Source organism: Pygocentrus nattereri, chromosome 20 (genome assembly GCF_015220715.1).
Source record: "Pygocentrus nattereri isolate fPygNat1 chromosome 20, fPygNat1.pri, whole genome shotgun sequence".
In the NCBI taxonomy this organism is placed as follows: domain Eukaryota; kingdom Metazoa; phylum Chordata; class Actinopteri; order Characiformes; family Serrasalmidae; genus Pygocentrus; species Pygocentrus nattereri.
Window position 1 is genome coordinate 21,427,374 of NC_051230.1, and position 12,983 is coordinate 21,440,356.

The 12,983-nt window shown below is 37.4% G+C and overlaps 1 protein-coding gene across 1 annotated transcript in view; it reads right to left on the minus strand.

The window, feature by feature from the left end:
• The window catches only part of cds1 (CDP-diacylglycerol synthase (phosphatidate cytidylyltransferase) 1), a 45,257-nt gene that overhangs the window by 1,240 nt on the left and 31,034 nt on the right, over positions 1-12,983 (minus strand). Inside the window, exons 6-12 of the mRNA XM_017705124.2 lie at positions 11,637-11,695; positions 8,974-9,056; positions 5,729-5,816; positions 4,906-4,974; positions 4,661-4,813; positions 1,815-1,934; positions 1,604-1,707 (exon numbers count right to left, since the gene is read on the minus strand). Coding sequence (XP_017560613.1) covers positions 1,604-1,707; positions 1,815-1,934; positions 4,661-4,813; positions 4,906-4,974; positions 5,729-5,816; positions 8,974-9,056; positions 11,637-11,695 — 676 coding nt within the window. The remainder of the gene's footprint in view (positions 1-1,603; positions 1,708-1,814; positions 1,935-4,660; positions 4,814-4,905; positions 4,975-5,728; positions 5,817-8,973; positions 9,057-11,636; positions 11,696-12,983) is intronic.

Here is a 12,983-nt window from a genome sequence, read left to right on the forward strand (position 1 = left end):
TAGAGGATTTAAGTCCTAGTCATGGGGTCTCATTTACTAAAGCTGCGTAGAACAAGTTCTATATCAGTGCGTAAGAACCTCTAGTACGCACTACAACTGTCATTTGTTTCACATTTTCTTTCCCTGCTACCTATACACCTGATTCTTGAAGCTAACATTCTGGAATTAAACCACTCCACTGATGTAGCTGTAACTGGATCAGCCAGGACATGTTTTGTGTCCAAATTTTGCTGCTTTACTTTAGTGCTGGCTGACACTGCTAACAACACTAGAAGTCAAGTCACCCAAATCTTTTCTGTAAATATATCCCCAAGACCGCTCTCAAACCACATCTAGGTCATGTACAATTGTGGATGTGGTTTAGGATACAGTATGACTTGCTGCGAGTTACGAGAATGAACACAACTTTACCGTGTTGCTGAAAGCTGCAGGCAGCCACACAATAAGTGTTCCCCTTCATGTGTACACGCGTCATGCAGGTATATGAATGCTACACATTATATATGCAATTTGTGTGGTTTCTTTTTATAAATTTGTAATGGAAACAACAGAAATCATAAAAGCTATCTGTAGCGTGAAGTTTTATTCCATTTTTCTTTTACGTTTATAGAGATCACAGTAAGTCATTTTGTGTCTTAAACCATATCAACAAGTCTGTGTGACCCTAATGAAGACCAGATAAAGTCTGAGTGAAGTAGCAGTCGTGAATACACTCAAGTAAATATTGTGTAGATGTACAGTTGACATATTTCTTACATTAAGTAGATGTATTGTTAATATGTTACTTCCATTATGTTATGTTACCTCCTAACCCTGGCCCTTATCCTAACCCTAACCTTAACCTCAACCCAAATCCTAACCCTCATTTGTTTTTGACATGTTAAATTGTCTTTGTTTCGTAAAAAGTCTGTTGAGTGTTTGTTTCATCTAAAAGGACCAATCAAAATGAAGCGTCACCACTTCTGCTTTAGATCTAGATTTCTGTAGGGCAGTACATTCTCAGATCGAACAACAGCATTCTGCACTAAACAGAAAAGACAGATTACTGTGAAACCTCACATGAAATTTAAATCTTTACTTTCCACCACGTGCAGTTACTGAAATACATCTAACTCCTGCTTAAAATGAAAAACTGCAGCAGACTGCTTCTGACCCTTCCCCTTGCAAATTCAATGATTGGAATGTCTATTCAATTTACACACTTTTTGCATACCAAAGATTTCCATCTGTAGTATGTAACTTCCAAATCTCACAAGTAGAAAACATCCTCATGTTTACTATAATTGCTCTTAACCATCTACCTAGCTAGCCATATTTAGTGATTGCAGTTTGTCAATTGCATGGTCTTTAGAGAGGGACTTTACAGCCAACTTCCAAAATCGTCACAGAAATTCAAACTAGAGGATGATAATTTTTCTTCTGTGATGCTTCAAGTTTTAATGTTTGGCGTTGTACACGTATCTGCTGGATTTGGTCCACAGAGTATACTGGTCAATAACACTGGTCAAAATGAACGCACAAACTGTTTAATTTGCACATGTATCTCTCCATCTTAGAGAACAGCTCTAATGTAAATGTCTTTGTGGCAGCTACTTGTCCTTACCTGATAAAGCTCGCTATGTAAACATGAACAAATGTTGCCATCAGGTACTGACAGTCAAAGCGATCCATGATGCCACCATGTCCAGGGATGGTGTCTGCAAAGTCCTGTGGAATCACAATCTCTGTCAGTAAAACTAATAGGACAAAACAGGTGACTTCACTCAAGAACATTACTGCTTTTACTGGAGAGACTGACTGATGGTTAGACTTACTTTGATTTTGAATGCTCGTTTAAATCCGCTGGCGAAGAAGCCACCGAATGGTCCAATCAGTGAACCGAATGTAGAGAGAGCAATGCTGTGAATCTGAAATGGGTACAGGTTCACCGTTTTCTGTAAATAAAAAGAAGATCCAGAAAGACGTTCGGTCAGAGATCTATTCATAGCAAGAATTGCTACCAAGCCAAGCTATCAAATAAGGCACTGTCAAGCCTAATGCTGGAATACCACTGCTGCCCAGCAGTTAGTATCTTCCCTACTTTTAACACACCCAGTTCAGCTCAGTGTAGGCTCAAACCAGAGGGTATGTTACCATGTATGTAGTTAAAAAAATGGTCAAATTACTTATTTTTTGGATTTTTGAAGTGAAAAGAAATAAGCCAACAACAGCAAATTTTCTGCCAATGTTGTACAATTCTTGTTTTAGGAATTCCTTCTGTGCTTCAGTATGTTTAAAATCAATCCACAGATTTCCTATGACTGTGAGGGCCATTCCAAAAGCTTCAGCTTTTTTTTAAACAGTACAGGGTGGATTTTGAGGTACTTTTTTTTTCTCTGTCTTGTTGTAGAAGCCACTTTTCAGCTTACTGACTGTGTCACATTTAGTGGAATCCATTCTTCCTTCAACCTGTGCAATGTTTCCTGTGCCACTGGCTACCACACAACTCCAAAGCATGACAGATCCACCCAAGCTTAACAGGGCAAGGTGTTATGTTCATCACATACTGCTGTTTTTCTCTCCAAACAAACCTTTAGTGATTGTGGCCAAAATGTCCTGAGCTCTTGTTTCTCAAATGCCTCTGACTTCAGATGTCAAATTTAGTGATGAGAGCACAGGGAAGCTTTCCTTCTTATGACTGTTCCATGCAGAACATTTTGTGCATTAAACGCTGCACAGTGGATGATGCACCACTACTCCTGTGTCAGCTGAACTTTCCTTCATGTTCTTTGCTGACATGTGGGTGTTTTGCTTTGCCTTTCTGGCAAGCATAAAAGCAATTCTGAGAATTTTTTACAAATCTTGCCTTGACTTCCGCAGTTACCCTTAATTTTGAAGAGTCAAGCTTGGTCATTGACTTACAAATTCCTAATGACAATTCTTGACCTGCCTAAGATCTAATAAATTGAGAGACTTTACAACTGGAAGGGTGTACAAACCTTTGCACATACCAGTTTTTATGTTTACCAAATATGAAGTAACTGTGCATTTACATTAGCAGAAAAAAAATTTAAATAGTTTACTGCAGAAGTTGTGTTTACTTCATTTCACCTAAAAATCAACAAGCTTTGTAATTGGGACAGAGGTGCCCAAACTTTTGCATACAGCTGTATATTGACACAACTCTGGACAAAGTCCACTCTGCCAGAAGTCTGCCAACCCTATGGACTTACATTCATACTAAAGACAGCTGGGTAGCTATAAGTTTAAGTTTTCAACCATGCTTTAAAATGTCAATTCATTTTGACCAGCTTACTTTCCATTAACCAATCATGTCATAAAACTCAAGCACTATAGAAGAGGGCTTAATATAGAGACATGTAGTGTTGTGTGTATAAAACATAGGAAGGATTAAATATTAATTGCAGTCACCTGCATGATTTATGTTTCTTCTCAAGCAAATATTTTGCCTGATGTCGTACATCTGTAGATTTATATTTTGTCCATATGGAACATATGCATTTATATTTAATTCATGCTGACCTTTAAAGCCTCAGGAACCTAAATGTGTGATAGCTTTCTATTTTGGTTAATGTTAGTCTTGTGGGCACAGAAAATGCATGTAAAAAGTAGGTCTCATGAATAACTCGTCTATATGTACTTCTAGAGGTATTCATCTACTTTTACCTTGCCTTTACCTTTATTAAATTGGGTAAAGTAAGTGGTCATAATTTTGGGTAAAGCTTTCCCTAAGCTTTATCCCTATCATAAGGTTTGTCTGTTTTAAAGCTTTTATCAAAAGTATGCGTCCCTGTGTTAACGGTCTCACTCATTTTGTGCCTGGCCAATCTAGCTATCAAAAGCCAACCTAGCAGGTGTAGCCTACTGTGGTAAATCTGCCACCACCCTGGAGGCAGGTTATCTGGTGGCAGAACTTATGCCTACTTCTCAAAATCATATAGTTGATAGCAGGCTTTTGGACAGAGGGGTCTTGATCAGGCGTGCTTAAAAGAATTTTAGCCAAGACAGTTCTCAGATGAGTAACATTTCAAATTCAGTACGTGTTCCATCTTATATATATTTTTAATTCAAACTTGCTGGACATTTAAACGACCTATATAATGAAATTTCATTGTATGTAAGCACTGAAATTTCAAAACTTATCATTCTTTTCCCAGCACATGTAGTCAATATGTGGAAATTAAGCTATAAAAGCAGCCTGTTATGAATGATTTTTGTCACAAACACAAGTGCATTTACATATCATCATAATCAGAACAAAACCTTTATCTCCATTTTTTTCATTTTTTGACATAATGTGAAAATATTAGCTGTTATTTACATTGTACATTTATATTTACATTTTTGGAGATAAAAGGTTTTGTTCTGACAACAATGTTATGTCTGCCGATTCAGCCAACAACAGCTTGGTAATCAGTTTAGTTTTAGCCCAGACTGCTTTTTGATTGAGGCAAAATACAGGGCAGCCAGTCAGAAGACAGATCATTTACATATAGCAGTCTTGAAGGCACAGTAACAAATACAGCCTGTTTAATCCTACAGGATAAAAAGAGGTTGGTATGAAGTTTCCCTAAAATGCTGCCTATCCATTACTGTGCACAGATGTACTGGTCTAGTATCAGATGCATCACTGGACCATGGACGTGTGTATATTTCTTACCCATCTGAGAATATTCTGTGCCACTGCAGGTAGAGTATATTCCTGCATCACAAATAGGTCTGAAGGCTCACACCCCACTGCAAAACGATTAGTCTCACTGTTGTACTCCACTGGGCACACAAAGTACTGGTACTGTGAGAGCAGGTAGGCAAACTGGAGAGGGGGGGAAATGATATTAGTCTACATGCGGAGAATGTCGCTCTGTTGGATGTTAAAATAGTTTTTGAGTTTGTCTGTGAGCTTACAATAAAACCGAAGACCACTGTGGAGAAGAAGCCTCCAATGAAGCCTTCCCAGGTCTTCTTCGGAGAGAGCTGAGAGGAAACATTAAGGTTTGATTATTAAAGTGTTTGATTATTAAAATAAATCATTTTCACTCATAAGAACACTTGTTGCTATCCAAACATCACCTTTGTGAAGACCATTTTTTCTCCAGAAATTTGTTAACAAGGTTGTACACAATAACAGGGATATCATGATTAAACTTGATTATTTAAAAAATATATACATATATAATACATGTGTTTTAAAATTTAAGTTTTCAGTGAATCAGCAATTAGTTGGCAATTTACATGATAATGCATTCTTTTACTTCTCTATTACAGTGAGAAACAATATCTGAGACACCCATTTATATTCACATATATACTGAAGGTACATGTTCTGACTCATGCACACTTTTTATTAACAGTTAAAACAACCAAGTGCAAATTATTAATTCTATTTGCTTTTCTCAGTTATAGCTTCATGACTGCTACACTTCCTTTTAAACTTTATATATTTATGACTCTATAGTGTTCAGTTAAGTACTGTTTATCTGATAGAGACAGCTATCAGCTGGTGGTCTACCAGATCTTGCACAATTGTTAGGAGGCCCATTTTTTTCTGCATCTTGTAATAAGTTTGGAAGTCTTGTTTTCCTGTTTTAAGCTGTTTTCCTTTGAAATTTACCTTCATTATGCAAGATGGGGAAGGGGAACATGTCGGTTACTATTTGGGAGCTTATGCTATGCACACACAAAATAATACAAAAATACACATGAACATCTTAGCCACAGAGACATTTACCTTGATCAGAGGTGTTCTTCCAAAGAAGAAGCCAAAGAGGTAAGCCATTATATCATTACAGATGACAATTGATATTGGGACAATGAACCTGTAGCACAGAACAACATATTTTGTCACATTAGTTATACAAATCATTAAGAAAAAAAAAAGAAATACACATATATGAACCAATACAGAACATTTTGGGGTTGATGATGGGAGTTTGGAGGTTCAATGATTTGACCAAGAGTCTGAAATATTCTGACACTCAAATTTATGAACCTATTTCAGGACGCTCATTCACACACTGTCGCTGTCATAGCAAAACCTTAAATCTCCAAAATGGTAACTTTATAGGGAATGGGAGAAAGATTCTGAACATATATGTAAATTAATTTTAAGTATAAAACTTCACTTTTCAATAAAGTTGGGATCCTCTTCTAAAACAGAATAGAATTCAATAATATACAAATCACGTAAAACATATTTTTAAAGGAAAATACTACAAAGACAACATATAAAATGTTGAAACTGAGAATTTTTTTATTGTTTTTTGAAAAATATATGCTAATTTTTTATTTAAAACACGTTTCAAAAAAGTTGGGACCGGACATCTTTACCTATGTGTTTCATCACATCTTCTTTTAACAACAGTATGTAATGTGTGTTTTGGAACTGAGGACACACTGCCATAGTTTTGAAAGTGAAATGTTTTCCTTTTCTTGTTTGATATAGGATTTCAAATGCTCAACAGTTCGGGGTCTCCTTTGTTGTATTTTTCATTTCATAATACACCAAATGTTTTCAGTAGGTGACAGGTCTGGACTGCAGGCAGACTAGTTTAGCACCAGGACTCTTTTAATAAGCAGCACTGCTGTTATAATACATATAGAGTGTGGTCTGGCATTGTCTTGCTGAAATAAGCAAGGCCTTCCCTGAAAAAGATGCTGTCTGGATGGCAGCATATGTTGCCAAAATTTATATATACACTATATTGCCAAAGGTATTCACACACCCATCCAATTCATTCAATTCCAATCACTTACACAGGTGTATAAACCAAGCACCTAGGCATGCAGACCGCTTCTACAAACATTTGTGAAAGAATGGGTCGCTCTCAGGAGCTCAGTGAATTCCAGCGCGGTACCGTAATCGGACACCACATGTGCAAGTCCAGTCGTGAAATTTTATTGCTACTAAATATTCCACAGTCAACTGTCAGTGGGATTATAACAAAGTGGAAGCGATTGGGAACGACAGCAACTCAGCCACGAAGTGGGAGGCCACATAAAATGACAGAGTGGGGTCAGTGGATGCTGAGGCGCATAGTGCGCAGAGGTCACCAACTTTCTGCAGTCAATCACTACAGACCTCCAAACTTCATGTGGCCTACTGATTAGCTCAAGAACAGCATAGAGAGCTTCATGGAATGTGTTTCCAAGGCCGAGCAGCTGCATTCAAGCCTTACATCACCAAGTGCAATGCAAAGCATCGAATGCAGTGGTGAAAAGCGCCACCACTGGACTCGAGCAGTGGAGATGTGTTCTCTGGAGTGACGAATGACGATTCTCCATCTGACAATCCAATGGTTGAGTCTGGGTTTGGCAGTTGCCAGGAGAACGGTAATTGTCCGACTGCATTGTGCCAAGTGTAAAGTTTGGTGGAGGGGGGATTATGGTGTGGGGTTGTTTTTCAGGAGTTGGGCTCGGCTGCTTAGTTCCAGTGAAAGGAACTCTTAATGCTTCAGCAGACCAAGAGATTTTAGACAATTCCATGCTCTCAACTTTGTGGGAACAGTATGGGGACGGCCCCTTCCTGATCCAATATGACTGCGCACCAGTGCACAAAGTAAGGTCCATAAAGACATGGATGAGCGAGTTTGGTGTGGAAGAACTTGACTGGCCTGCACAGAGTCCTGACCTCAACCCGATAGAACACCTTTGGGATGAATTAGAGTGGAGACTGCGAGCCAGGCCTTCTCATCCAACATCAGTGTCTGATCTCACAAATGCGCTTCTGAAAGAATGGTCAAAAATTCCCATAAACACACTGCTAAACCTTGTGGAAAGCCTTGAAGCTGTTATAGTTGAAGCTGTTATAGCTGTAAAGGCTGGGCTGGCATCATATCAAACCCTATGGATTAAGAATGGGATGTCACTCAAGTTCATATGCGTGTGAAGATAGACGAGCAAATACTTTTGGCAATATAGTGTATAGTGTTTTGTTCAGCATTGATGGTGCTTTCACAAATGTGCATGTCACCCATACCATGTGCACTAATGCACCTCTACACAATCATGAAAACTGGCTCTTGAACTGTGCACTGATAATAAGCTGAGACATTTTTAGCCCAGAAGACAGTGTCCATGATTTCTAAAAAGAAATTAAAATGTTGATTTGTCAGACCATAGGACACATTTCCACTTCCGTTCATTCCATTTAAAATAAGCTCAGGCCCAGAGAAGGTGGCAGCGTTTCTGGGTCCTGTTTATATATATGGTTTCTTCTTTGCATTTTAGAGTTTTAACTTGTGTTGGTGGACACAGTGATGAACTGTGTTCACAGTGTTTTTCAGAAGTTTTTCTCAGCCCATGCAGTGATTTCCTGTCTGTTTTTAATGCTGTCCCACCTGAGGGCCTGAAGATCACAGCTAATAAATACTGGTTTTTGGCCTTGTTCCTTGCATGCAGAGATTTCTCCAGACTCTCTGAATCTTTTAATGTTATTATGTACTGTAGATGATGAAAAGAAAAATTTCTTTGCTATTATATATTGAGAAAGGTTATTCTTGTATTGTTGCACTATTTGATCATTCAGTTTTTCACAGAGTGGTGAGTGCTTTTTTTATACCCAGTCATGTTACTGACCTGTTGCCAGTTAATCTTCAAATGTTTGCACATCGTTGCATTTTGTTTTTATTTACATTTTGCAGTGTCCCAACTTTTTTGGAAATGGGGTTGTAATTTCCATTGCTCCATTTATTCTGAAATGTAAAACTCTACTGAACCTTTCAAATAAATAAAATAAAAATGCCAAAAAATTGAGTTATGATGTTTTGATATGACAATAACTACATGTTTGAGGACCTCCAGAAACCGATCATATCCATTCTCCCACCAAACAGCCAACAGAATTATTTTGTGGAACCTAAGCAAATGAAGACATGCAGTGAGGGAGTACTCGTTTTTGGTTGTGAGTCAGTGTTGCAGTCTGAGTGGCAGAAGCTTGAGACAGGTCTGTCAGGTTTGGGTGTGAATCCTGCTTACCAGATCATTCCTTCAAACAGGTTCTGAATGACCAGGTGAGACTGAGTTACCACAATCAACAGGGTCACATGGGTCCAAGCAAACTGGAATGGCAAACACACATACATACATACAGACAAACACACACACAAGCACACCATCAATGGAACATCAGTGAGGATGACATTTGGTCACTGAGGATGATGATGATGCAATGCACAGAGTTACAGCACAGCTCAATCAGTATAGCAAAACAAACGTTTACTCTCACCACCACAAACACCCAGTGACATGTTAATGTATACGGTGCTGTGAAGTCAGAAGTACATTATCTTTAGTCAGGTACAAGCAAGCATAGCTTAGACCTTTGTGCAGATGTGCAGATTATCAGTTGATATCAGTTGCACAGATTTCAGAGGTAGTTTAGTGCAAAAGGTTTAACAAGCCCAGGTGAGCTGTATGTTTGCTTTTCACATTGTAATTTAAGTATGCTAACTTGTGAAATTATAACTTTACTGAAACAATAATAACTAATTTGACTGTATTTACATTGTTTTATTTCCCCAATATTTTAAACTCAGCAAATGAACAGAAACTGTGAAAATAAAAAATGTAGTTTTAAGTTGGTTCTCTGTAGTTGTATTCACTCATTTTCACTCAGAAAATCAACAAAACACATTATGTGTGCACATGCTAATGTGTAATTTCACCTAATTGCACTGTGTTCACTAAATTTCACAAGAGAACTACTACTATGGAAACACAGTCATAGTGCAAAATCTTATTTTAATCTTCACAGTCATACGGCTCAGCAAAATAGTATGCTTTTAAACTGTATTACTAGCTGCTGAGTCTGTATGATCGGAAAATGACTGCTTCAGCTTTTTTTTTCATTCATGCCATGTTTTGAATGTAACCAGCAGATGGTGTAAGTCTGCACTTTCCCATACTTAGAAAGGATTTGAGTCCCGTATAAATGCTTTCCAACATACCCTCACCCATTTCAGCTCAGTACTCGGATGTGCATCGCCTACATTAAAAGAGTAGAAGGGGACAGCGAGGAGTGAATTCTTCATACAAAACAATCACTCTTGGAAGGTTAGCCTCAGTGAGCTAATCAGCTAGTCAACTTTGTAACTTTGTCCACCATTATTTCAGGGTTGAAAGGGCAAATGCTTCAGGTTCTCAGGCAACAGGCTCTGAGGGCTCATCTAAACAAACTTGACTTGAGCAATAAAGTGGAAAAACCCTTAAAATGGTGTCAGGGATTCATCCGAAGGGAAATGGTGAGACCAAGTGGATGAGAATATGTTAGAACCACTATGGTAATGGGTGGTTGCAAAACCATTTAAAGGACATGACCGGTTACTGGGTCAGAACCACCCCAAAAATGCTTTTTATGCATTACTGATTCAAATGCTACAAATTATTAGAATTTTTTGTGAGACTTTACCTTTTTTTTCAAATATGCTTTTGAAATGTTAATCTGACCTTCAGTTTTGAGGTTTTAGGTTAATCTCCATTCAAAGAGATAGAAGTTTGGTCTTGTATGGCTGGATATAACAGCCTGGCAGCAGTGCAAAGATGGCCATTGAGAGAGCAGACTTTCCTATAAGGTCCTATAAGGACATTGTTGGCAGAACAAACAATGTGGTAATCAGAAGTTCTGTTTAGCAGCTGGCAACCACTGTACAAACTTAAACTTGTATGAATTCATTTCGGTCAAAAAGACAGAATTTTTGCTTTAAAACATCTTATTTGTTTGAAGTATACTGCTGGCTTAAATGGGTCACACAGTAAGTTAGGTGTGATAGTGGTGAATGTTAACTCTTTTGGACAATATGCAACAGAACATATTCTGATATACAGTATGTCATTGCACTGTACTTACCCTATGACATTCCAATGTATCATTTTAATGAATCTGTGCTCACTCACTGGTTCACACTGTCAATCATTTATGCTAATTTTAGTTAAACAATGATAATTCCTTTGAGAAATATGCAACAAAACATACTGATTAGTAAACTATACTGTAGCACTGTACTTACACTATGCATGTGTGCAATTTCAACAAATTTGGCTGTGCTAACAACAAGAATTAAGCCGTCACACTGCAACTGAAGTCAGCAGAGTAAGTGCAGTAATTTTCAGCTTACGTGAGCAGTTAATGATACTGCACTGCTGCTGAACTGGGCCTGCATGTACACTGTTCAAAGTCAGTGCTGGTGTAGGGTCAGCTAACCTTTACTTCTATCATAAGTTTAAGATATTTGAGAAGTTTTTTGTTTTTTTTTTTGGGATAAACTTGCCTCATGCAACTCCTCACAAGCCAATGTATGATACATAGAAAGCAATGCATTCAGCTAAGAGACGTGTAATACATGAACTCAATTGAATCCACCTTCCATTTGCCTGGGCTTTACGTTTATTTTAAACACACTACTTAAAAATTTGTAGTTCCTAAAAATATTATGAATCTAAGTGAAACACATACACATTGGTGAGTAACACATACACAGCACATAAACCATACTGCAAGTACACAGACTGTTTCTCATGCTTAGGATATTTACACCTTACAATATAGCTTCTAAAATGTCCCATATCTATTGCTGTGTTGTGAATCAGACTGTGAATGACATGTTGAGTTAGTGTTTGCACACTGTTTGGCTGGTACACACCATATAAAACTGCAGGCGGTAATGTTTCTTCACTAAGCTCAGAACAAACATGCAGAAACCTGTGAAGAGCAAATAACATGCAGTCAGTTTCACACATAAAATGGGGAAATATGTTTTAATACACAACAGAAATGCCATCTAGAAAAAATAACCAATCTACATTTAGGTTTCAAAATGATTGTCTCTCATATAAGGATCACTATTTATGGAACCATTTCAGTTTCCCTCTATATGTGGAACAATAAAGCCACAATCAATTTTTGTCCTCTGAACTATGCTTATACAGTGGCCCCCAAAAGTATTTGGACATTTTAAACCACTTAACCGTTGGTAAACTTTAATGAAGTTCTGGTTACTTCATAAAATAATATATGTTTCACTGTGCTATCCAATTTATCTATCCATGCTCCACCCATAAATGTGTTGAAGCTTTACACAACACCTTCATACTAAAGTGACAGACAACTTAGTTTTCATCATAAATTACAAATGTATAGGGTATTATTACAAATGATATTTATTTTGCATGCATACAATAAGAAAAAAACACTAAGAATAAATCAGGTATAGTTTATTTTGTTGTGTAATGAAGCTAACATGTTAGCATCATGGCAATTCAATTTTATGTTCAACCTGCCTAGTTTTGGTTAACTAGTGACATAATCTAGCTTGGGAGTGTGGCACTTTAAACTGAGAACTCATGGTTGTATTGAATTTAAGCTCAAACCTAAATTTAGTAGGTTGAATGGGATTTTTGACAATGTTCTATAAAGCTTCTCCAACAGTGCGTTAGTTGCTATAAAGACCTATGGGCAGAGCACTGATAAATTCAATGAGTGATACGTTTGTAAAATAACCGAAATTCTCACACAGGCACCAGTATATGCACAAAAATAAAAGGGTCACCGAGGTATCGGTTGCAATTGCCAGTTCTAATTTCAATCCTGGGCTACTATTAGTAATTCAATTTTTCCCATTCGTTGGCATTTAATATATTTTTCTGTGATTTGTCATGCAAACCTAGCATTAATATGCCTTCATTAAAAATTATGAGTTGAATAATACAATCAATAGTGAAAGTACCCAAAGCACATAAGCAAAAATAGAACCCATGAATGACAGACGACTGAGTGAAATGTGTAACACTTGACTAAAAGGAGTTTGAAGTACTCAAAGTCACAATTAAACTACATCATGTTTAGGTACAACTCAGGGTACATAAAAATTACTTTTGTGATTTTGTCGAGTCTTGCTGGTCCTTATAAATGGATGTGTAAAAAATCCCAGCTGTCGTTTCTATGTTGAAATAATAATCAATTGTCATGGATCCAAATTTTCCATCATCTT